Source organism: Vipera ursinii, assembly GCF_947247035.1.
Source record: "Vipera ursinii genome assembly, chromosome: 1".
In the NCBI taxonomy this organism is placed as follows: Eukaryota; Metazoa; Chordata; class Lepidosauria; order Squamata; family Viperidae; genus Vipera; species Vipera ursinii.
Genome location: NC_139512.1, coordinates 253,520,356 through 253,547,017, shown reverse-complemented (window position 1 = coordinate 253,547,017; position 26,662 = coordinate 253,520,356). Strand labels below are relative to the sequence as shown.

At 38.7% G+C, this 26,662-nt stretch overlaps 1 protein-coding gene across 1 annotated transcript in view; it reads left to right on the top strand.

Moving 5' to 3' along the window:
- Window positions 1-26,662, top strand: part of AK9 (adenylate kinase 9) — a gene marked incomplete at its 5' end in the record, with an annotated part of 70,338 nt that overhangs the window by 4,631 nt on the left and 39,045 nt on the right. The window contains 12 exons of the mRNA XM_083350175.1: window positions 1,702-1,765; window positions 6,723-6,775; window positions 7,228-7,324; window positions 9,709-9,821; window positions 10,099-10,290; window positions 11,289-11,408; window positions 14,088-14,162; window positions 14,533-14,631; window positions 15,931-16,070; window positions 16,150-16,330; window positions 17,070-17,214; window positions 22,202-22,356. Of these exons, the coding sequence (XP_083206301.1) occupies window positions 1,702-1,765; window positions 6,723-6,775; window positions 7,228-7,324; window positions 9,709-9,821; window positions 10,099-10,290; window positions 11,289-11,408; window positions 14,088-14,162; window positions 14,533-14,631; window positions 15,931-16,070; window positions 16,150-16,330; window positions 17,070-17,214; window positions 22,202-22,356 (1,434 nt within the window). The remainder of the gene's footprint in view (window positions 1-1,701; window positions 1,766-6,722; window positions 6,776-7,227; window positions 7,325-9,708; window positions 9,822-10,098; window positions 10,291-11,288; window positions 11,409-14,087; window positions 14,163-14,532; window positions 14,632-15,930; window positions 16,071-16,149; window positions 16,331-17,069; window positions 17,215-22,201; window positions 22,357-26,662) is intronic.

Here is a 26,662-nt window from a genome sequence, read left to right as displayed (position 1 = left end):
TCCTCCCTCCTGACCTGCTCAAGGTTGACTCAGCCTTCCCTCCTTCCAAGGTCAGTAAAATGATTGTTGGGAGCAAGATGCTGACTCTGTAAACTGCTTAGAGAGGCCTGTAAACTACTATGAAGGGGTATATGAGTGTAGGTGTTATTGCTATTGCTATTTAATATTTGCATTTAAATTTCCTGTAACATTTGTTTGCTGCTGGGAGAGTTCATCACCGAGGTGCCTTAAGAGTCTAGAAGGAGCAGAAAAGGCTTAAACTGTCCTAGAAAGAAGGAATTACTGTTTTACCATTGGTTTTGCTGTAGGTTTTAGTGTTCTGTATTAATAGGATACTACTATCCCTGAAAGAGCGTGTCCATGACCTGGGGGTTCTTCTAGGCTCTCAGATCTACTAGAAGAGAAAGGGGGATGTTACAGCCATGGATGTTCCTAGCTTTGGGTGTTGTACAAGTTGGACTGGGAAGATCTTCCTGCAGCAACTCACGTCATCATCAGCATGATGTTTAGACCATTGCAACAGATTCTATATGGGTTTGCCCTTGAAGATCACTTGGAAAGTGCAGGCTTCTAGGTGCAATTTAAAATGCTGGTGCTAATCTAAAAGTCCTACATGGCTTGGCACATGGTTAATTGCATAACTGCATTCTTCATTTGGAATTGACCTAGCCTAGCCAGTGCAATCTACCCAGAAAAAACTTCAGGGGTGAGGAGGGCAAAGGTTGGACATGCTGCTTTTCATTGGCAGGATTGGTCCTTTAATGCAGCCTCTTAATAGACTTCTGGTTGGTTCCCATGCTGCCTGCCTTCTGGAAGCTGTTCTAAATAGATGTCTATGGAGAGTCTCAATCATACGGGTCATGGTTGTCCCAAAGGTGCTTTTCCAAAAGGCAACTGGACTTGGTTTTTTCCTTGAAAATGTTTTGGATCTCAGAACTGAAGAAGATTCTTGGATGAGAAGCAAAACATTTTCAAGGGGAAAAAAACCAAATAAGGCCAGTTGCCTTTTGGAAAAGCACCTTTCTTTTAAACAGAGCTCTTCTGGAAGGTATTTAGGCCTTGATTCCACCTTGTTTTAATTACCATTTATTTAATTTTATTTCATATTTTCATTGGTTTGTAGAACTTTCTTTTCTACTTATTGTTTATTGTATGTTGTTCCTTGTGTATGTTATGTAATAAGCTGCTCTGAATCCTCAGAATTTAGCACTTTATGAATATGATTGATTAATCAGCAATAGGGCCAGGCTCCCTAATGTAGCTCTATCAATTTTGCTTTGTAAAATGAAATTGTTTGCTAAGCATATTATATATTTACTAGAAACAATTATTATAGCCCTAGTTTTCTTTGTTTCTTTTTATCCCTAACACAAAACTTTTCAAGCAGATACGTAGCACATAACATAGAATCACATTACCAGAGCTAATGAGTTAGAAGTGTCAAATATATCTTTGCTTTGAAAAGTAGCAAGGACAAGAAGGACACCATTTTTCAATAGAAAATTGGAAAAACAGAATATATTGCATGCATAATTAGAGCCATATACAGGATTTCTGAGATTTAATAATGTGGATGGAATTTCTAGTCAGTCCTTATTGTAATAAATATTTCAGTTTTCATTGTTCTATTCTAATTTGTTACATTTGAAGTACTTCAATTTATTCTAGTTTTAATAATCTTTTTCTTTTTCTCATTTTAAGGGTGTTGGGAAGAAAACGTTAGCTAAAAAAATAGCCCAGTTTTGGAAATGCACTCTTGTAGATGGTAAATATAAAAACTATATTCATTTTACTGTATTTTATTCTATGCATGTTTATATAATTTCTAACATTCCAGAGGCCCATTTCATAAAAAAAGGCTGCAATATTTTCATGAACTAACATATAAATTCAGAAGGGTTTGACAATGCACATTCTTCTGTTGGAGAGATTTTAAATTTTTAACAGATACCACTGGGAGTATTACCATATTTCTACAAAAATGAGGTGTAGAAAAATAGGAAATCTAATGTTTTGGAACTTGATTTCTGATTGTGAAATAAGATATTCTCTGCCCACCCCTCTTCAAAAAAAACCTGTTTTAAAGATATTGATAGTAAAGCTAACTCTTTTCTGCTCATTTATAGGTATTATCAATGGCAACACAGACAATATCCATATTACACACAAAGTGTAATAGTGTAATATAGTTAGAGAATTACTTAAAACAAGAAAAAAGTAGCCCATTCTACAAAGTTAATATTTGTACCATCAATCTCTAAATTAAAAAAATCATAATATTCTATGATTTCTGTGTGATTTAACTTGTATCCTACTTTTCATATTCCAACGTTGTCTCCCATTTCATTATGGTCATACAAATATAACAAATATAAGATAAAAATATAACACCACCAGTTGCAATATACATTTTTGAAATGAACCCTAACAAAGTCAGTAATAGTGACTTTGATGAGAATAGGAAAGGAAAAAATATTATAATGGCAATGGGTTTTTTATTAAGGGGTTAATAAATTGCTTCTGCTAATCCCTGGACTAATAATAAATCTTCATTGTATGAAGAATGAAAGTCTGCTCAGAGGTTAAAAAATAAATCCAGATGGGCATGGCCATGCTATTGAAGCCTCACCCCTCTGTATATTTGTCCAACGTAAGGATTCCTTTAGTCTTATGGAAGATACCCCCTTAAATCTTATAGAAAATTTCTCTTTAGCTGCGTCAATTTCAGTAATAATCTGCAGATTTTCTTCAAGATATTTTACCAACAATTTATGACTAAAACATTCTTGAGTCCAGCCTTTCCCATTCCACTTAAACTGCTCTTGCCATGATTAATTTGTTGAATGAAAAATCTTCATCAGGGTCCAGTCCAAGCCGAGGATAAACAAAATGGAGACTACTTTAGAAAGAAGGTTGTAGTTAATTGAAGAGGAGAGCCAGACAGAAAGATGGCTCTGGGAAAGCTGACCACATGTAGCTGGGAGTGGTGGGTTTTTATACCTTCTTGGGCTTTTGAGGTTGTTTCCTGTTGCTGTGTCATGAATTTTGACCTGAGGTTCTGAGCATGTTCTTTTGGTATTCTGATGGTGGTGGGTTAATCCTACTATGTCCCAAAGATCATGTCTTTTAGAGTTTGGGTGGGGTATAAAGATTTTAGGGGTCTTTCAATTTTAATTTCCCATCCTTTTATTTCTAACAGTTGTTTATTCTTTTAATCATATTCAAGCATCCATTAGATGGTATAATATTTCATCTAATTAGTCAGGACCTCTATTTTTTCAGTCTTATTCTAACTTTTTTCCTTTGCCAACTAACTTTGCAAGTCAGTGCATTTAGGTCACCAAGTTTTTCTTCCTCTGTTTCTGTATATATTATTTGGAATACAAAAGACAATTTAATCACAATGTTTTTGTAAAAATGCTTAATCCATTTACATTCGTTAAACAGTGTCCTTTTTCTTTCTCCTTCAGTTTCTCTTTTAGTTTCTTGTTCCCCAGTTTTCAGCATTTCTCCCAACAGCTATGTCATCCATTCTATCAATAATTCTTCCTTGTCCTCAAGTATGTTCTGCAATCTTGAAAAGTAACTTGAAAGTAATTTCCGGTGTTATACTGGTCTTCCAAACTTTTATTTATCTGTGCCTGTCTGTTAGTTTCTTCTTTTGAATCCTCTATCTTTATATCAGTTTCCTCTATTTTTTCTTTTGGTTTCTGAGTTGCTAGTTCATTCTTTATGGTCATTTTCTGAGCATTTTTTGCTTGTAGGTTTAAGTTAGAGAGTTGCTAATTTATGTTATTTAAATTATTTTTGGTCTCCTCATGATTTAAAACAATTGTCTCTTGAATTGATTTCAACATGGAAAAAATTTCTTTCTGAAGTCCATTTACATTTCCTTGTTGATTATCCATGTTTCTTCCAAAGAGAAATAGTCCAAAAGCAACTTTTCCACTATTTCTTAATATTTCTTAATAATTCTTGAAACTAAAAGTCAGTCAATATTTGTAATCCAAGCCGGCCAATTCAGAATGGTTTATTGTCTCTTTCATACAGATAAAACAGCCCAAGGATTTCCCCCCCCCCTTTTCCCAGCTGCAGTCTGCAAAAGTGAAACTTTCCAGGAACAACAAAGTGCCTTAACTATGTCCGGGCTTTGTGCCAAATTTTCTTTAATCATAATAAATTGTAATGCCAAGGTTCACCACTAGATGTCGCTAACATACATCTTCCAGCCTTTAAGTCCAAACTTATTTCACCAACTTTCCAAATATTTTTTCAAAAAGAAACTCTTAAAAATACTTTTAGTCCCCAAATTTGTCAAAGCTATGTCTCTATATTAAATCCAAATTAATCTTGTAGTTTTCTCTAATTTCCCCCCACATAACGTTATTTGCCGCTTCCCTTTTCCAGAGAGAATGGGGCAGAAATTCAAATCAAATCAAATCAAATCAACCTTTATTGTCAAAGTACAACATGTGTACAATGAAATTGGCTGAGCCTCTCTTCGTGCACCCCACCACCACAACTCACAGTGACAACAAACCCACCATCTTATTACACCATGTGAACTTATTTCCTTGTCTCTATCATCTGGGGGATGGTAGAGAATTTTTTTTCCAGGAAGAAGTTTTAAAATTATAAAGAGAAGTTATGTTCTCACCCAGTTTCATCCGTGTTGTTCAGAAGTTGCTAGTTAGTGCTTTTCTTGGGTTATCGGTGGCTTCTGGCTGGCCACATAAATGTGGCCAGTTTTTCTTCTGCCAGTTTGAAGGGCTTCTCAGATCAAATGGAGGGGGCCACTGCCCCTCCGTAATTGACAAAGGTCCTCTTCTTCTTTTTTGCCTCTCCAGGGCCACTTTAGACCCCTTTTAAGGTCCCCAGCAGAGCAAAATCGGATGTGGAAAATGGAGCCCCGTTTTCCTGCGCCCATTACGCCACAATATCTGACCTGGAAGTCTCCAGTTTCTGCCTAAGATTTCCTATTATTTCTTAGGGAAATATATTCTGCTTTTTTTTAATATTCCCCAAAATATTTCTTTCTCTGGGGGGGGGTGAGGTTGTTGTCCTACAAATTCACATAGGGAGTATGGAATAACTAAAGTGATTAGAGGGAAATATATATTCTCCATCAGGTACAACTTTTAGAAATGTATTTTTGGTTTTTAAATTAAGTTCTCCCTCAGGGATATTCTGGCCCACAGAGAGATTACCTTTGGGAGCAGTAGTTCTTACATTAAATTTGCAAGAGTGTATGAAGAATATAGCACAGCAGGCTAGTGTTTGGATTCTGGCTCATTTCTTTAGGAATAATTTGGCATCAGCAGATTTCTGAGTAAAAAGCTAAAACTATGAAGCAGTATGTTGTACCTGATTTACCAGTTTGTTCCTAGAAGCCTCATTTCTTTGAAGTACTATCATTAATACATAATAACAATGATTTCCCAAGAACCCTGCAGCAAGGCTAAAATTTCCAAATTTTTAAAATTGCAATATAATTTTATTGAAGTTCTGAAATTTATATGAGCCTGCTCGTTAACTCCTACTTTAAAATTAGAGTAGGCAACAATTAGAACAACGTGGGAGCCCTCTGGTGGCTAAAAGTGTCTTTTATTTTGTGGAAATCATAGTCAACTACTAGATTATAAAGCACACAGAACCATAATTAGACTTTTCTATTTAAATGGGAGTTTTAACGACAGTGATAATTATCAGTCCATGATGGGTACTCTGGAGATCTAGAATTGCCTTTAGAGAAAAAGATATTGATTCCTTCTTCTCCAAAGCTGTAATAATTGAAGAATAAAGAAATGAAAATATTTAATATTGTTTTAGAATACTTCAGTAATAGTTGGACTCTGGTCAAATTATAATAGGAAGATACAATACAGCTATTGTACAGGTAGTTCTCGAGTTACAACAGTTCATTTAATGACCCTTTGAAGTTACAATGGCACTGAAAAAAGTGACTTACGACTTTTTTTCACACTTAAGACTGTTGCAGCATCCCTCTGCTTACGTGATAAAAATTCAGATGTTTGGCAACTGACTCATATTTATGACAGTTGCAATGTCCCAAGGTCATGTGATCCCCTTTGACAAACTTCTTTAGATGCAAAGTCAATGGGGAGGCAAGATTTGCTTAACAGCCGTGTTACTAACTTAACAACTGTCATGATTCACTTAACTGTGGCAAGAAAGGTCATAAAATGGGGCAAAATGTCTTGCTAAGTAAGAGAAATTTTGGGCTCAGTTGTGGTCATACGTCCGGGACTACCCGTACTATACATGCGGTCATTATAATCTTTTAATCATTTGGGAACCCATTTTGATTCTTGGCCAATTAATGTGCATTTAAAGCATATCTCCAAAATTTACTTAACAGGAATCAGAAAGGTTAGCATGTAAAAGAAGAAACCAAATGAAAGGCCCTGAGTAACATTGCCTGTCCTTTCCCTTTTAACTTCATTGGATATCATGTATTATCAGTGTATGAAAGGAGAGTAACATTACTCTCCTCACCTCTTGATCATTATATATTTGCAGAATCCATTACCTCTTTGTAGGGAGAGAAATACATCACTGCAGATGGGTGATTATGGAAAAGGAATGCATGTCCTTCAATATTTAAAAAAATCTGTTTTGCATTATACAGTACTGAATATATACATGGACATAGCACCATCAAACCAATGTTTTATTTTTTTCTATGTGATATATCCTTTTAGCTTTTGAACTTATAAATGAAAACATAACAGCTGAAACAGAATATGGACTGAAGGTAAAGCCTGGACCTATTTATAATTCTTTCAATTGGCACTATTAGTTAAAGTAAAGCAGTTCAGCTCACAACTTTGAATTATTGCAATTTGTCTGGATTTGAACTATGGGCAATTTACCAAGCTCAGTGGCAGACCACATGTTTTGTACACAAGTTCATTTTTGGCATCTCCACTGTAAAAAAAAATGCAGCAGATAATATTCAGTAAAGACTGTAAAAGAATTTATCTGGTGTCCTTGAGGAGGTGCTATAAAAGAAAATAGAAAGTGGGAGAGAGAGAGAGAGAGAAGCAAAGGTTTGTAGGAGTTGTAGTCCAAAATATAAAAGAAGCAATACTGAGAACATCTGGATAACTTTTTTTGATACAGTATAAAGCAGCTTTGCGTATTATTTATCTGTCTCCTATTATTTATTCTCAGTACAATTCAATATTTTACATTGTTCTCCCTTAGTGTAAGGACCTGCTTTACCAAGGTCAAAATGTTCCTGAAGAGTTGGTGATAAAGATGCTTATGATTAAGATGGACTCTCCAGAGATTAATCACTTTGGTATGGATTACTGCATCTTTTTTCCCCCCACTATCTATTAAGTAAGCTCATCATAATCCTAGAAATATATACCTGTGATTTATTTATTTGTCTGTCTGTTTTGTGGATTGTATGGGATTTAGAAAGCCAGTTTAGTGTAGAGCAGGGGTGTCAAACTCAATTTCATTGAGGGCCGCATCAGCATTGCGGTTGCCCTCAGGGGGCCGGGTGGGTATGGCCAGGGTGGGTGTGGCCTACTGGGTGGGCGTGGCTAGAGTACGTATGGCCTACTGGGTGGGCATGGCCAGCTCTACATCGTTCGCATCAAGGGTGCCTATGGGGGTCTGGGCAGGAGTGGAACAGATCTGAGGGTCTCTGGCAGAAGGAGGGTCTCTGGGCCAGGACCAAGGCAGTGGGGGCCGTTACCTCACTGTTTCCAGGATGGCTTCGCGGGCCACATGAAACCACTTCATGGGCCGGATCTGGCCCCCGGGCCTTGTGTTTGACATGTCTGGTGTAGAGGCTAGGCTAGAAACCAGCAGACTGTGAGTTCTGACCCTGGCTTGGACACAAAGTCATCTGGATGACCTTGGGCCAGTTACTTTCTATCAGCCCTAGGAAGGAGGCAATTAATTGCTAGCTATTTCTTGAAAAAACTTGCCAAGACAACTTCAGGGATTTATCCAGGCAGTCTCCCAGAATTAGACACATTTTAACAGAAGAAATAAAAAGAACCAGTATCGTGTAATAGTTAAGGCATCAGGCTAGAATCCAGGAGACCTTAAGTTCTAGTGCCGCCTTAGGCATAAAGCCTGCTGGGTGGCTTTGGGCCAGTCACTTTCTCTCAACTCTAGCAAGGAGGAAACTGCAAACCATTTCTGAAAAACCTTTCCAAGTAAATAGCAGGAACTTGTCTAGGCAGTCTCCAAGAATGCCAAATGATTGAACGGGGGGGGGGGGGGGAGCGGGGGGGGGAATTTAGAGGCTGTCCAATTCCCAGGCAATTCTTGGAGGCTCTGTAAGGCAGTGGGGTTGTATTTCTGTGTTAGCTATTTGCGAACTTTGAGCCTAAGTATTACACAAAAGAAAACACCCTGATAAAAATGAGTGCCAGGAGATTAGAGGAGAAAGTGGAAGTTTTTACAGTTGTAGAGGAAAAGTGTAGGATCTCTGGTTTACTGGAGATTCTTTCTCTTTCAAAATTGGGCACCCCTCCAGACCTCTCCTGTAGTAGTAGTAAAGCATATATGGAGACCAGAGGAGAGAGTGTGCATTCATTCCAGTGTGCTGCAGCTGCCAAAAAAACCAACACAGTTCTAGGCTGCATTAACAGAGGGATAGAATCAAGATCACATGAAATGTTAATACCACTTTATAGTGCCTTGGTAAGACCACACTGGGAATACTGCATCCAGTTTTGGTCACCACGATGTAAAAAAAGATGTTGAGACTCTAGTAAGAGAGCAGAGAAGAGCAGCAAAGATGATTAGGAATTGGGTTGCTGGAATTGGGTATGTCTAGTTTAATGAAAAGAAGGACTAGCGTGTTCTAACATCTCAGGTGGGTTAGGACACTGAGCTTGTCAATCAGAAGGTCGGCAGTTTGGCAGGTAGAATCCTGAGTGCCGCGTAACAGAGTGAGCGCCTGTTACTTGTCCCAACTTCTGCCAACCTAGCAGTTCGAAAGCACGTAAAAATGCAAGTAGAAAAATAGGGACCACTATGGTGGGAAGGTAACAGTGTTCCGTGCGCCTTTGGCATCTAGTCATGCCAGCCACATGACCACGGAGACGTCCTCGGACAAGCGCTGGCTCTTCAGCTTTGAAATGGAGATGAGCACTGGCCCCTAGAGTTGGAAACGACTAGCACGCATGTGCGGGGGAACCTTTACCTTTACCTAACATCTCAGGAGCTGCCACAAAGAAGAAGGAATCAAGCTATTTTCCAAAGCACCTGAAGGCAGGACAAGAAGTAGTGGATGGAAACTAATCATAGAGCGGTCCCTTCCAAGTCTGTTATTCTATTTCTATTCCTATTTCAAGGGGCTGGTAGGTGCAGGCTGATTCTACTGCCCCAGCTTGCCAGATGGACTCCCAATAGCTTAGGCATTGAAATACATCAGATTTGACACACTTTGAAACTGCTACTGGTTGGACTAGAAGCCCTTCCAACTGTCTTATCCTGATCTAAGAGGAAAATATCATTTTCATACTGGTAAAGACAACTTAAAACTGTTTGTGGGTTGAAGAAAAGATGATGACACAGTAGTATAAAATGTTTCCAAGGATTGGTTGTACTATGGTTAGATACAAACGAGGAAAGACCCATAGTCATCCCATATTTACCGCAAAATTGATAAGTGTGATTTTTTCAAGTATAAAAATATTTGAATTTCCCCTCTTACAGGTTATGTTCTCTGTGATTTCCCTTCTCTTTCTGAGGATTTCATGTCTACACCAGAACAAATAGAAGTAATTAAAAATTTAAAATTAAAACCAGATTTCCTGATTAATATTAAGGTAATCAGCATTTGAATGTTCTTAGTAAATCTTGCATTTATTTTATAACTGCACTTCATATCCTTACAAATTATACTTCATAAAGCTATCCTTGTCTCCTTTAAACCCATTGTCATAATGGTAGAAGTTGCCAACTGCCTTTTATTAGTTTTAAAAGAAACTCTACCAGGACATTAGCAATAAAAGCTCTTGTTCTAAACTCTTAGAAAGAAGAGTTACAAAGTTATCTTATTGGATTTGAAACAACTTCCATCTCATAATGATCTGTTTTAACTAGTGTCCTAACAATGACTTGTGCCAAAGAATATCTGGTCAAAGACAGCAGCCTGACACAGGACATATATTTAAAAGACAAGATTGGGATCCTGATATTATTGAAAAGCGTAAGAAAAAGAAGAAAGAATTACGCAAAAGTGAAGAAGAGGATGAGGAAGCAGAAGAAGAAGAAGAGGAAGAAGAGTCAAATGAGGTAGCTTTCCCATATTTTCTAAAAAGGCAATTATTTGTTCCAAATAAAAGCTTGGATCATTCAGAAACACATTGTTTAATATTTTTAAACAATGCAATGTTCTTCTTTAATAAAGTGAATCAAATTAAGTTATATAACAGTTACATGCAGTGCTTTTTTTGTAAAAGAAAAAGGTGCCGGAACTCACACATGTCATACAACCCGCCTTGCCTACCCTACAAGGTTCCATCCAAAAAAAGGTGCCAGAACTCTGATCTGAGCATTTTATGACAAAAAAAACCCCTGGTTATATGTAATACCCTAATTCTACATGTTGAATTTTTTGAAAAAAATCCATTGTCATTTGTAATCATATTAAAGCTATATAATTAACTAACAGTACTACTAATCCTTTATATCTATTAATTTAGTAAAACAATTTGTAATCCTTTCTTTGAAGGCCCAGACCAGTGTTGACCTAAGGCTGGCCTGCTAAAGCAAAGAACTGCCTGGTGTCTCCTCCCATTCCAAGTTAAAATTGCCTGGATTAGCAGAATGCAATTTTAGCATTGGGAACAGCATCCTTCAGAAATAGCAACCGTGTTTTGGTGATGCAGGGCAGGTTTTATGACACATCTCTGTCTTATCTATCTATCTGTCTGTCTATCTATCTACCTATCCATCCATCCATCCATCCATCCATATGTCTCAGAATTCCAAAACAGGACACCAGCAGAAAAAAATATTTTTTAAAAAGCAAAATCATTTCAATTTTAGTAAGTGGAATTGCATATTTGTTCAGGAATAAAGTTTTATTAAAGGTTCATTTCAGTCCATAACTAAGCCAGCCACAATTTCATTTTAGACAGTTAAAAATGGTTTTCAGCTAATTAATTTTGTTCAGCTGAGCACACAAATTAATGTTTATCATTGTTGATTTTATACTTTCAGATAGGGAGGTAGAAAGCTTTCTGTATATATTCACTTTATTTAAAAATGTTTTTTTCCCTTCCCCGTAGGCTGATCAAATTATGTTGACAGAAATTTTGCCAACTTTAGTGCAAAGGCCGGAAGATTTTATGGAAAATGCACAAAAGAGAATTGATCTTTATAAAGATATTATGCTGCGTCCTGTAGAGGTAAGATCAGGATAAAACCTTTTGCACTTCTTAGACATAACGCCTAGAAGTAAGAAAAGAAGGAAAGAAAAAATACCAGATATCAATGTTGTAACTATTATTGTTGGTAAGCTTAGATATCTCATGAATCCAGAAGCTGGTATATTATACTGATAGCACAAATGCTCATCTTTAGCACATTGTACTAAACTTATTATGATCCATGAACTTTTAAGACCTAATTTAGATATAGCAAGGCATGGTTTGATTAATAATAGTGTGTTGAATAAATCACAGTTGGCTGGATTTATAAGGTACTTTAAGCATGGTGTTTATTTATTTATTAAATTTATATACTAGCCACCTCACTCTCCAAAGTGACTCTTGGTGATTGTGGCCAAACTTAATATTTTTGGAAAAGTTAAGAGCAAAATGAGTGAGATAGTACTGCAGAGTGGATAGGACTGTATTATGTATGTGGATTTGGGAAAGAATGCCATTTTTTAAAAAAAATTAAAACAATATTAACTCTTTTAGGAAGATTAAAGAATGGTTTCCTCAAAGTAGCAGAAAACACTACAGTTTTTCCCCCAATCTAGATTAGAGAAGGGTTTGAAATTGCAAAGTTGGGCATGGGTAGAGCACTATACTAAACCATAAAATGTGACATACAGCTGAACTAGCTTGGTCCAAATATTGTATTTTCTCCTCTACGCTTGCCACTTTTTCTTATTCTTTTATATATTTTTTATTTTGTATTAGGTTTTTAACTTTGTAATCTCAATTTTCAATAATATTACTACTGTATTTAAAAAAGAGCTTTTTTTCCTCTGGTACTGCTATGTAAGGGACAGAACTCCTTATTTAGGCATCTGCTTTAGAAACAAAAAGGGGAACAAAAGTAATCATTGTTTCATCTAATCTGCAGAATTAGTACTATGCAAACCAAAATATCAAATACCGAAAAAATTAATTATATTCTAAAATGCCTTTTACCTCTTTTATAAATCCTTTTCTCTTCATATGTCCATGTGCATTTATCAAAAAATAGGGAGGCAGGTTCTGTATTGGAGGCTTGTGTTTGGAGACATACTGTAGCCATTGCATTTGATTCTAGAGGGGTCTTGCTTGTCACATGGACTGGTTGTTGCATGGATATGTAAATTCAGTATTGACCTCAGTCAAGGAATATAATATGGATAAGGTGGATACGGTAGAATATGGCTACTCTGCCAGCCCGACATCTCTCCTTTGTCAAATTCTAAACTGTGTTTACTCATCAGTACATTTGAACTTACACAATTCTGGCCTGTGAATTGCGTAAGTTCAATTGTACTTATTCTCAATACAAAAGAAAATAGTAGGAAAGATAGGGGAGAGAAAAGGGAAAGGAAAGTGCGGGGGGGGAGGGGGGAAAGTGGGGAAAGAAACAAAAGGTGCAGACTTCCAACTTCCTTTGGTGCCATAGAATAACATAACATCAAACCTCAACTTTTTACTTTTACATAAAAGTATAAACTAGCCATTTCTATAACAACAAACCTAACTAATCGGTAAAACCCCAAATCAAAGTTTCATTTTTCCCCACTTCAAGCACAGAGTCCAGAAGCTGCTTCCAAGCAGAAACAAAAGTAGTTGTATTTTGTCTGTAGTCAAAGCAGTCAGTTTAGCATCTCTGCTACCTCCATCAACTTCTGCAGCCATTCATCCATTCTGGGAATCAAAGTGTCCTTCTATTTTTATACGTATTTATTTCTGCTTTCTGCTGTCAACATATATAGCACCAAAGTTCCAGAAAAAATTTCCAAGTCTTCTTCCATTAAATCCAAAAGAAAAGTTTCTGGTTTTATCTTTAGATTCACTTTGAGAATCTTCTGTAATAAGGTATTAATCCTACTCCAATATTTCTTTGCTTTGTCGTATGTCCACCAAAAGTGATAAAAGGTCCCTTCTTTACTTTTACATTTCCAACATTCATTTAAAATACCTTTACACATTCTTGACAACTTATCTGGTGTTAAATACCAATGACACATTATCTTATAAAAAATTATTTTCAGTTATAATTTAATGTAAATTTTAAACCTTTTGCCCACATATTCTCCCATTGTTCAAGCATGACATTATATTCAAAATTCCTTGCCCACTGTATCATGCTGGGCTTTAATATTCATTCTCCAAATTCAAATTCAATAACAATTTGTAAACTTTAGCAATAATATGCTCATGACTATCACACAGTAGGATTTCCAATATGTTTTTCACAAAATCAAACCCATAACTCTTTTTGATTGCTTTAAATCTTTCTTTCAATTGTAAACACGCAAACCAAAGGCAGACACATCCTTCTGATTCTAACTCCTCCTTAGATTTAAGAATAGGATTACCAAAGTTAAAATATATTATTTGACCAGAAGTCCACCAGTCTGGCTTCACCACCATTTCCTTTCTAAAAAAAGCTTCCTGGAACAACAGTTCAATTGCACTAATGAGTGAAGTGCTTGTCCTCACATTCTTTGCCAAATAAATATTGCAGTTACAATAATATTAAATACTAATAAAAAAAGTATCAGAAAAGTATGGCAAAAAAATAGAACCATAGATTTTTCCCCAGACATGTCAGTGCAATCATTTGAGGCCATGGGATCCAAATCCAATCCAATCTATGTATTCAGTCATATTTCTGTTTTAAAATTTCAGGAATTAATGGCCGAACAGGACTCTCAGTATCTTTTTGAACTGGATGGAAACAAGAATGCAGATGAACTTTTTAAAGTAAGTGTGTTTTTCAAGGAATGAACACTTATTTTCAATGCCAATTCTACAACCCTATTCCAGTTTCAATCCTGCCTCCTTTAAGGCAACAGAGTTTCTACAACTTGGCAATGAGCTCTTTGTCTCTATCCCATATCTACAAGAGAATTCAATATATTGATAATACTAGTATTATTATAATATTAATAATCTTTTAGAAATTGCAGAGAAGTACAATTCCCACCTGCTATCTTTCATTGATCAAGTTGTTTGTAAAAAAAACAGCACTGAAGTACTCTTTCAAACTGGCTTTTTATTTCAAAACCAAATATCCAAAATTAAAGATATTTGTTGGCAATTCATGCACAAACTGTTATGTGGTTTTGTTCAGTCAGTAATAACCCGCCTTGAATCCATGGGCCAACGCTATGGAGCTCTTATAACCAAGCTTCAGAGTGCAGATGAAGAAATGTTAGATGGCCTGGAAAATGTAAGTGTGATATTTGTATATACGCTTATTGGTTGCCAGTAGAAATAGCGCACTCTCATATTAAAAATAGAGTTGCTGTTAAATGCTGTTAATAGATTTTTCTTATTCGTAGCAGTTTAAAGCAAGTGACACAGCTTCAAAGAATGTCCTAGATACAGATGACAAGCAGTTTATTGTGATTTCTCATTCCTCCATTGTTATTGTTTATTGTGTGCTATTTGTTTTTATATTATTTTATCCTGCTTTTATTATTTTTTAAAATAAGGCAGTGAACATATCTAATACTCTCTCCTCATATTTTTCCCACAAGAGTAATCCTATGAGCTAGGTCGGGCTGAGAGAGAGGGACTGGCCCAGTTACCCAGCTGGCTTTTATTTCTAAGGCAGGACTAGAACTCATGGTCTCCTGATTTCTAGCCCAGTGCCTCTGTTGTGTCCCAACCTACATACGTCCTTGTTACTTCACAAGGCAACCCCTCTTGTAACAGTAGACTGGAAAAATAAACCATTTTTTATTTGAGTTATAGACCTTGTCCACAAACAAAACGTAGCACGAGCCAAAACAGGAAATAACTCACTGGTAAAATAAACAGACCATCATCTCTTGACACAGAAGTTCTTTGCAAATGGTTGCCTCCAGCAACCAGCTCTGCCCACACACTCCCTTTTTGTTACACAGCCCCCAAGGCGCGGCTTCTCATTGCTTTCTCCTTCTCCCCTGGAGTCGCCCCATTGCTTCCCTCTGATTTACTCATATGACCTGTCTACGTTTACGTGTGTCTCTGAGGTCTTCCAGCTGTGCTTCCTCTGAGTCTGACTCAGCCTCCCAGCACAGCTGGCTTTCAGCTTGATCATGAGTGTAGAGGCCAGGTTCTTCCTCACTTTGTAAGTCTTGTAACTCATCAGAGCCTTCCTCCAACTCTGATGACTCCCCAGGCCCCTCCTCCTCCTCCTCTGATTCCCAGGACTCAGCTGCCAGGATCACAGGCTGACACGGAATCACAACAACCTTAACCACTTAGACCAAAACTGGCTGTATAAATAAAATATTCCTACATTTCATTTCTAAGAAAAATCTTAAAAATGTAACGATAGCTTCTGATAAAAAGTTTATGTTTAAACCTTTCGTATCATCCCTCAGTGGCACTCATATATCAAATAATTATTTTAACCTTCAGCAGTGTGGTTAAAATTAGTGACATAATGTTTGAAAAATATGTGATGGTAAAATAACCTGTCACTTTTCAGTACAATATGTTTTTCAAGGGCTTCAGTTGTTTTCCTTATTTTGGCACTCAGGGTGAACTTTTTCGGGTGCTTGCATCCTATAAACTTGTAGGCCCTAGACATCGATGGCATCGCAGCAAATGGGGCCGAGCGTGTCCTGTGGCTTTAAAAGATGGTGACATTATCATGGGAACTGCAGACAATGCTGTTAGGTAAATAGAACTTTGTTACCCCTTTATACAAAATACATTTTTCTAAGGCTGCAGTTCTGTATTTTTGCTTTCTTTGTAGCTTCTTAGGTAAGATGTACCTGCTTTCTACGGAAGAAGCATTGAAACAATTCATGCTGAATCCCCGTTCGTACCTGCTGCCTCCTATGCCACTTCCACCTTGTAAAGTACTGATAATGGGCCCTCCATTATCTGGGAAAACAACTCTGTGTGCATTGCTTGCAAACCATTATCAGGGAAAGGTGAGTATAAATTCATTTTAGTATCAAAATCTCAAAGTGCCTGCTTATAGAATATCTTATTTAAATAGAAGACTCTTAAGCTCAGTGACTTTGACAACCAAGAGCTTGGTACAGAACAACAAAGAATATGCATATCACTGAAACCGGGAGTTGTATTCCAAATCACTTATTCTGGGAGACCAATTATTAAAGGCCAGGTAAATTTTGCTTGGATTTCTTTGTCACCTGATTCTGTTGAGCCCTATAAATGGCAGTTCAAAGTTTCTTGCTTAAAAGGTGGCACCAGACAAAAGCAATAGTTAGCCCTTCGTTGGAAATTTTTTTAGAAAACCTTTCATTTATTTATCTATTCATTAGGTTTCTGTATCAACTTTTCTCTAGCGATCAAGGAAGTTTACATGAGAATCTGCTTTCGTACTATTTATTTATTTATTTTTTATGCCACCCATCACCCCTACAAGGGGACTCTGGACATGTGTGCACAGAAAATTAGGCATAGAGGAAAAATGACATTCTATAATGTTTTTATATTCAAATATAACAAGGTTATTTTTAAAAAAATGAAATGCTCATTTTCACTATAAAATTTGGTAAATGAAACATAAGCGTGTGTGTGTGTGACAGTATTAGGGCTAGGGCTGTTGATGCTCCTACTTTGTTTTTGGGGAAAGAAACTGGACAAACTGGAAGGTATCTGCCCCTCTACCCCTAGGACACCATGTTCAATGGTTTTCTGTAGGTTCTTGACATGGAAGTTCTTCTGAAAATCCATTATGAACAAGCAAGACTAGAACTCATTGAGCAGACCCGAGCTGAAGCAATCCTGGTAGGCATTGCCAGAGTGAAAGAGAAAATGGAAATAGAGCAGCAACTGAAGGAACAAGGTGAGATGGTTCCATGTCAAAGCTAAGAGGCTTAATTGTTTAGATATACTGGTTTTGATTCAGACATTATGTAGAATGCTTCTGCAAGGACTTGCTGAATGAGCATTGCAGTGGTTGACTGCAAGCAGTGAATTGCTATTTAAAACTCTATGAGAAGAAGGGGGTCATTTTTTCTCTTTTCCATTGGGATATTGTTTTTTTAGCATTTAAATACTTTCTTGGTAAAGTAAAACAATGAGGAGATATGAAGCACAATCCAAACTATAACATTTTCTAAAATTATCAAAACAAATATGCAAAATACTGTACTTATTGTTATTTGAAGAAAGAAATATATCCATAAAATACTAATATAAAACTAGCTAAGTCCTTCAATATAATATTATTACCAGCCACAGAGACCATCTGTTCCTCTGTCTTCTCAGTATTAATACAGTATGTTGTTTCAATACAAAATATTTATATATTTTTGAGAAAAATATATATTCGAGCTGGTTATTATGGTTTTATGTTTTAATCTTGTTTACTGTTTTTATATACAGATCACCAGGAGTTTCTCTGGAGCTTGGCTGTATAAAAATCTATCCATCCATCAACATGTTTTTTATTGCCAAATAATTTTTAGCTTAGTTTTTCTGCCAACAGTTTTTACTCTGCTGGAACATGTTTGAACCCAGGGACAGATGAATGCTAACTAAACTCCCCAAACAATCCCACTGTACATATATTCTTCTCTACATCAATGACCTCCAACCTTTCCAGCTTTGCAAACCGATGGGGGGGGGAAGGGGAAGAGAAGATGGTTTCGCACAAGCAGAGGCTGAGCGCACACACAGTTCCATTGTGCAAATGGCCGGCATATATACCTGCCACTTGCAAAGATGGAGCTGCACACACATACCCAGTGCACATGCAAATGGAGCTGCATGCACATGCACGCTCACCCACTGCTTCTGCGGCCCGGTTGTGAACTGGCCAAAGTCCGGTAGTGGGCCACAGCCCGACAGTTGGGGACCCCTGCTCTACATATATTCTCTTCTGTTGGAACCAAAAATAATCTTCACTAATCTTCCTTTAGAGGAGTGATTGAGCAGCGATCTTGTAAGGCTAGGATGGCAGGTTCATAAACTTCATAAATTGATTAAACTAGGAACATTTCCACATAGGGTTTGTATCATTTCCAAATCATGGACATTTCCTTTCCATTGTTTGTGTTCAGCAACTAAAACAACTGCAATCTCAACTAGCAAAAAAATTAAAAGTGTCTGTCAGCACATTTTCCAGCTGACAAATGTTATTAAAAGGTATAAGATTTCACAAGCTGCAGTTCAAGTCATCAGATTCATAGAGCGGCTAGATTTAAATTGGGTGAAATGGACGCGTGGAAGGCAAGTTTCTTATGCAGATGCAGGTTACCAATACCATATCAATTAACAAATGTAATTTGTTAAGTGCCCATCGTGTTTATTAAGACCTTTTGAAATTGTCTGAAATCTTTTCTCAATACGTGTTAATTCTGTTATTTTTTAATAGCTGAACTGTTTGCCCAAGAGTTTGGTGAAAAGGAACTGGAAAATGAAGAGGGCATTCCCACAGAGGAAAAAAGTTCAGTGCTGCCTAGTGTGTCACCAGTTAGTAGCCCAAAAGGTAATCTAAGGATTCGGGTTTTTATACATTCTATAGAAGAATAGGATATACCACCAGAGCCCTCGCTACATAGTAAAGTAAACCCCATCCTTGGAATCCAGTTATTTAGATTGTCAGAAAATGTGATACATTTTGTTTTGATATGGATATAAACTTGGCATTATTTCTCCATTGCTATAACGTGATGGATTGGGGGGTGGATGGGTGTGTGTGAACATTTTCATTTGTAGAACAATCTGCCTGCATATTCAAAATGAACTGATCAAACAAACAGGACAGAATCTTTTTTTTTTGATACAGAAAAAGCATTTTGTTTTTGTAAATGGAATTTTGTAAATCCATATGGTCCCAATCTTGAAGTTGAAATTTTACAGTCTTGTACTGAATAATTCATTGATCTAATTAAAAAATAATAGGAGACCATAATTTACAGCTATATGAAGTAACAGCAACAAAGTTCAGACTTTTCAAAATCATCCTTCCTTTTTGAAAATAATGTGAAGAATGGAAGCTTTTGTTTCCACTTTTACTCCTGCCACAATTCTCTGTGATGCTAGAGGATAGGGAGTTATTTATTAAGATCATCCAAGTCCTGAAACTATGATTTATTGTTGGTTTGGACTCATTTAATTGAAATTTAAATAAACTACAGATAAAGTGTTTTTTCACTTGTTCAGTCTTTTCTTCTACTACAGAGGTGTCAAACTGCCAGCCCATGGGCCGAACACATCATGAGGAAACTGCGCCCACCCCATTGTCGGCAGTGGGGAAAAAGTTCCGATAAGTCATGCAACGTCACGTGACGTTGCGAGTTTGACATGTCTGCTCTAGTATATGAAGGAAGAAGGGGAAAATATGTGGTATGCTTTATTTCTTAGTCTTAAAATATTTTAGCTTATATCAAAGGAGGATAGTCATAATTATGAAAAATTATGAAGTAACAGTAAATAGAACACAATAGATAACAAATTATTTTTATTTTATCTGGAATTTGAAAGCAGATCTGATATTCATGCAAGTCCATTTTGAGGACACAATTATATATGCTATAGCAGACATGTCAAACACAAGGCCCGGGGGCCAGATTTGGCCCGCGAAGCGGTTTCATGTGGCCCACGAAGCCATCCTGGAAGCAGTGAGGGAACGGCCCCCACTGCCTTGGCCCTGGCCCAGAGACCCTCCTCCTGCCAGAGACCCTCAGATCTGTCCCACTCCTGCCCAGGCCCCCATAGGCGCCCTTGATGCCAACGATGTAGAGCTGGCCACGCCCACCCAGTAGGCCATACACACTCTAGCCACGCCCACTCAGTAGGCCACGCCCACCCTGGCCACACCCACCTGGCCCCCTGAGGGCAACCGCAATGCTGATGCGGCCCTCAATGAAATTGAGTTTGACACCCCTGTGCTATAGTGTATTTTATGATTCGTGATTATGCCCAACTGGTTCAAGCAACCAGACATAAGTTTAAGTCTGCAATCCTATTCCAATTCTCTAGGATTAAATTCCACTGAACTCAATGATACTGACTTCTGGGTAATTACATATTGGATTGTGGTGTACTGTAAGTCAACATTCCTTAAACTAAAAAAGCTAAAAAAGATGGTGATATCATAATCAGAAAGGGAAAACTTGAAGTTCTACTTTCTATGTCCTGCAATAACAATTATTAAGCTTTGCTCCTGCGGACCAAATTTTAAAGATCCATCAGTGTGGTTTTTAATTACAACAGAATAATCGAATAGAGCTGTAGCCTGTTTTTACACCATGCAGACTCTTGGCATAAGCATTCCGTATTGTGTTGGTATCAATCCAAATAAATTCTTTCCAATGGCAGGATGTGCTCAACAGTCTAAGCAAAATCAAAGGAACCATGTTCTGATTTAGAATACTATGTGAACCAGCCATGTGATTACACAGAAAGACATTGTCTGCATAACTCAGTGTATTTTATTTCTCTTCATATGATCTAGAGGACAGTATCATAAAGCAAAGTAGTACAATAAAAGAAGAAGATGAGACTGAAGAAATGTCTTCATCCCAATCAACAGAACAAATAGGTATTACAGATAGCATGTGGAAATTAGGCAGAGATAATGATGGCTATGTGAACAAAAGCATACATTAAGCCACAAAGCAATGTAAAATGTAAGAAATAAGCTCAGATTGACTCTGCCCTAATTCACTAGAATATAAGAGGGCAGGAGGGAACAATTCAATTGGACTTTCAAGCTCCTGGCTTTCTCTCTCCCTCTCCCTCGGTCTCCTATAACAAAATAGAGTTCAGGTTTGTGGAGTCTATTTTCTGACTTGGCCTACCTTCAAAGGCCAAAGTAAGCAGCATTAATAATAAATATTTGTAATAAAAAAGTACTATTTGCTGTAATTAAAGAATATTAATTATTAATGGTTTACAGGGTGTTTGCTCACTTAATCCAAATATTTATGTGATGTTGAGAGCAATGGAGATGGGCATCTTTCACTATCAGTTACCTAATTATGTGATTTGGGCCTGATTTGATGTAGTGCTTGCCCAGGAAATACCACTAGCCCAGCATTTTCTGCTTTTTCATTGTGTAATTAATGGAAGAGTCAAACTTTCTCCTTCCCTCAACATAAGGAGACTCTTTGTTTCTTTCTGGATCAGAATTTTTATTATCCTCCCAGGCTGGAAAAATAGGATGGCAAGTAATACCAGCTCCATTTGCTACTAGTATGCAATCCACCATGAATTTTTTTCCCCCATGCTTTCTTTCCTAAATATTTCTCTTCAAGTTTTGGTATCATGAGTAATAAGAGAAGGCAGAAATGTTCTTGTTTTGGACCAGGCTCTTTTTCACTAACAAGCTAGGTTTCTATGCTTTCTTAAATGTGAAATCTATATTGTGTGATACGTTTTTTTCAACCCATAAAATACCCAGTGCTGTATTTAAAAAAAAACCAGTCCAAAAGAACACATAGGATAGCGTCCGACATTGTACGAGTAGAATTTTTCTCAAGCAATGGTGTTTTCCCTTGTTCTCTTCTCCTTGCTCCCACCAAATTTATTCAGAAGTTCATACAATCCTTCAGTTCAGACTTGGAAAGGAGGGACCTTCTATTCCACTAATGCAGCGGTAGGCAACCTCGGCTCTTTTATGACTCATGGACTTCAACTCCCAGAATTCCTGAGTCAGCTGACTCAGGAATTCTTGAAGTCCATGAGTCATAAAAGAGCCGAGGTTGCCTACCCCTGCACTAATGGAAGCTTCCATTCCACAGAGTAATATTAACCGGATTTTTTATAGAGTTCACTACATTTTGGGATACTTACGCATGGATTTTTTTTTCCTATATAATAAGCCGACATCTCAACAGCACAAACAGAGTCGGAGATCCCTCTTGACCATCCAGATATCCAAGAAGCGGTCCAGACCGCTATAGAAGCTGCAATGCTGTCTCCAATAACTCTGTTGCCAGAAACATATGTGGAAGTATTAGAAGAAACTATTGAAGAGGTAAAAGAGCCAGTATCAAATGAAAGGCATGGACAACAGAAAGATTTTTCTATAACTGAGATGTTATTTAATGTATTTGAAATTATGTAAAACATTACCAATTAGAATATTACAATTTGGAACGTCATAAGGAGGATTACAGATTAGTTTAAACCTAATTACTAGTGTTTGCATACAGAGAATAATTTTCACTAGGGCATAAAAACTATCAATCTGGGATATGCCATTAAAAAAAATAGAGCTGTTAACATGCCCCGAGCTAATGCTTTCTCAGAGTGTGAGAATATCCTTTAAAAATTCTTTATTTATTTGTTCCCCATTAGTCGTTTTTAGAATGCTCCTTTCATTTTATGTATTATATATTTTATCTCCCAAAGACATTTTGTAATGTTCTTTTCTTACAAGGGAGGGGCTGTTGGGTTGGTGTGTTTTTTTGGCTAATACAGAAGAATGTTCAAACTATCACACCATTGCACTCATTTCTCATGCTAGTAAAGTTATGCTTAAAATCCTACAAGCTAGACTCCAGCAGTATGTGGATTGAGAACTACCAGAAGTACAGGCAGGATTTCAAAGAGGCAGAGGAACTAGAGATCAATTTGATCAATTGCCAACATACACTGGATCATGGAGAAAGCTAGAGAGTTCCAGAAAAACATCTACTTCTGCTTCATTGACTATGCTAAAGCTTTTGATTGTGTGGATCACAACAAACTGTGGCAAGTTCTTAAAGAGATGGGAGTACCAGACCATCTTATTTGTCTCTTGAGAAACCTATATGTGGGTCAAGAAGCAACAGTGAGAACTGGACACGGAACCACTGATTGGTTCAAAATTGGGAAAGGAGTCCGGCAAGGCTGTATACTGTCACCCTGCCTATTTTATGCAGAGCACATCATGAGAAAGGCAGGGCTAGATGAATCAAAAGTTGGAATTAAGATTGCTGGGAGAAATATCCACCACCTAAGATATGCAGATGATACCACTCTAATGGGAGAAACTGAAGAAGAACTAAAGAGCCTCTTGTTGCGGGTGAAGAAGGAGAGTGCAAAACTTGGGTTGAAACTTAACATTAAAAAAACCAAGATCATGGCATCCGGCCCTCTCAATTCCTGGCAAATACATGGGGAAGAAATGGAGGTAGTGACAGATTTTATTTTCCTGGGCTCCAAAATCACTGCAGATGGAGACTGTAGCCAAGAAATTAAAAGACGTTTGCTCCTCGGGAGGAAAGCCATGGCAAATCTACACAGCACACTAAAAAGCAGAGACATCACCCTGTCAACAAAAGTGCGTATAGTGAAGGCTACGGTCTTCCCAGTTGCAATGTATGGCAGTGAAAGTTGGACCATAAGAAAGGCTGAGCGCCAAAGAATTGAGGCCTTTGAACTGTGGTGCTGGAGAAGACTCCTGCGAATCCCTTGGACTGCAAGGCGATCAAACTGGTCAGTCCTAGAGGCAATCAGCCCTGACTGCTCTTTAGAAGGCCAGATACTGAAGCTAAAACTCAAATCCTTTGGCCACCTAATGAGAAGGAAGGACTCAGTGGAGAAGAGCCTAATTGTTGTGTCGGGTTCGAGGATCAAAGAGACTCAGACTTCAAGCATGCCATGACTTTATTAGGAGGAAAACATGGTCCAGAATGGGGGAACAAAGGGTACCAGTCCACCTTTATACCTGGCCAATAGAGTTAAACCCCTGCTTCCCGCTGGCGGGTCAGACAATCCCTTTAAATCCGGCTCTCCCACCGAACGCTGTCCCTTTAAATCCTGCTTTCCCGCCGAACGCTATTCCTACCCGGAGCTGTCCAGCTCTGCACCTCCTTCAGTAGCTGTCACACGTGTATGCTATGCTGCATACACTACACCCCTTCCCCCATAAGCCAGAACAATACCCTATTTCCATTTCCAACTTCTTCCCCCCCCTCAACATTCTATATACACATTGATTTCCTACAATCTTCCCCTGCCCCCTTACGTTAGTACATATTCTGAGAGGTAGGAGTCCTGTGGGTCCTGCCAGAACGCCTCAGGGGTTCTTTCCCCTGAGGCCCGGTGTTGTTTTTGAAGGCCTCTGGCCTGGGGCTGGGGATTTTCCCCAATTCAGGTGGTGATGTTCCCGGTGAGGGGAACTGCCGGTCCACCTGGGTCCTGTAGTTCTGTGGACTCCCAGGGCTTCCACCAGCTGAGGTAGTTCCGTCACTCAGGTCCAGATGTTGGTGGGGTTGGGATTGTTCCAACCACCCAGGATTGGGAAGTACTTCCCTGATTATTGTGTCCCTCTGGACCCTCTGAGTGGACTCAGGGTCAGGTAGGCCCCCCTGAATGTTGCTGTCAGGTCCTTTTTCAGGTGCTCGATGCCTGAGTTGATCAATGTGTCTCCTCCACTGGGGGCCCCCCTCCACCCCTACGATGTAAGACAGTGGCCCCGTTCGTTCCACCACTTCCCCCTGCATCCATGCATTCCCAGAGCTGTAGTTCCTTGCCCACACAGAGTCCCCTTTTGAAAATTCCCTGGTGACTTTTGGGTGGTATGTGACTTCTGCTACTCTGTCAGGGTGTACTCTGTCCAAGGCGGTTGTGAGGCGCAGTCCCCAATGGAGCTCTGCTGGGCTCTTCCCAGTAGCAGTGCAGGGAGTGGTGTGTTGATGTAGTAAAAATTTGGCCAAGCATTGTTTCCAGTTCCCTTGGATGATGCGCTTCAATGCGTCTTGTGGTGCGCACTATGCGTTCAGCCAAGCCATTAGTCGAAGGGTGAAAGGGAGCAGAGGTGATGTGTCTAATCCCATGGGTCTTCAGAAAGGCCTGGAATTCCGAGGAGGTAAATTGTGGACCGTTATCAGAGACCAATACATCAGGAAGGCCATGAGTGGCAAAGAGCCCCAAGAGCACCTGGACTGTCCCTGTTGTGGTCATGCTACTGACAGGTACCACCTCCAACCATTTGGAGTGACTGTCAACCACTACCAAGAATGATTGATTGTGCAAAGGCCCAGCATAGTCAATGTGAATCCTGGACCAGGGTGTGTGTTTCTTCCCATTTGTGGACTGGGGCGTGGGGATGTGGTGGCCGCAATCTTTGGCAAGTGTAGCAGCCTGCTACCTGGTTCTCAATATCCTTGTCCAGGCCCGGCCACCACAGATAACTTCTTCCCAACGCCTTCATCCGCACTACCCTAGGGTGACCCTCGTGTAATGAGTGTAACACCTTGTCTCTCAATGTGTGAGGTATGATGACCTGGCAACCCCACAATAGGCAGCCCCTGTGTGACGACAACTCGTGCCGCCTGGTGAAATATGCTGTGAATTCTGACCCAGGATATTTGTCTTGCCACCCCGTGCTCACCCACGTTTGGACCCTACTTAATATTTTATCTGTCGCCGTTTCAGCTGCGATGTCAGTGGCACTGAAAGGACACTCTGGCAGATCCTGAATCTTCAGTATTTGAGCTGCAGGAGCTGGGTCTGGTTCCATATTGTTTAAGGGCAGTCTGCTTAGGCCGTCAGCGTGGCCCATTTCCTTGCCCGGCTTGTGTACTAATTTACAGGAGTAAGCGGAAAGGAAAATGGACCACCAGAGCATTCTGGGTGATATGATCTGTGGGGTTTGCTTGTCTGTGATGAACAGACCAAGTAACAGTTTATGATCTGTAAAAATAATGAAATCCCTACCATACAAATAGTCATGGAATTTCTTTACTCCAGCAACTATTGCCAGGCTTCCTTGTCTATTTGTGCATAATTCTTCTCAGCCACTGACAATGTCCTAGAGTAATAAGCAATAGGGACTTCTCTGCCATCCTCTTCCAGGTGGCTCAATACAGCCCCCACTCCATAAGGGGATGCATCACAAGCAATGCAAATTGGTTTGGTTTCTATAAAGTGGGTAACGGTGGCATTGCTTGCCAGGAGGTTTTTTAGTGCCAGGAAGCTGGAATCATGTGTTTTGGTCCAGTTCCATGTGGAGTGTTTGTCCAATAACCTGTGCAAAGGTTCAGCAATAGATGCCTTGTGGGGTAAAAAAATGATAAAAGTTAAGTAACCCCAGGAAAGCTTGCAGCTCTGCCTTATTTTTTGGCGTGGGTGCCTCTTTGATTGCTTTCACCTTAGATACTGCGGGGTGAACTCCCTGAGCATCAATTCTGAACCCCAAAAATTCTGTCTCTGGCATCCCAATGCTGCACTTATCCCTCTTGAGCTTAAGGCCAGCAGCACGGAATCTTTCCAAAACTGCCCGCAGACGTTCTGCCAGAACCTCCTCTGAGTCCCCAGCTATAAGGACATCGTCAAAGTATGGGCAGACTCCC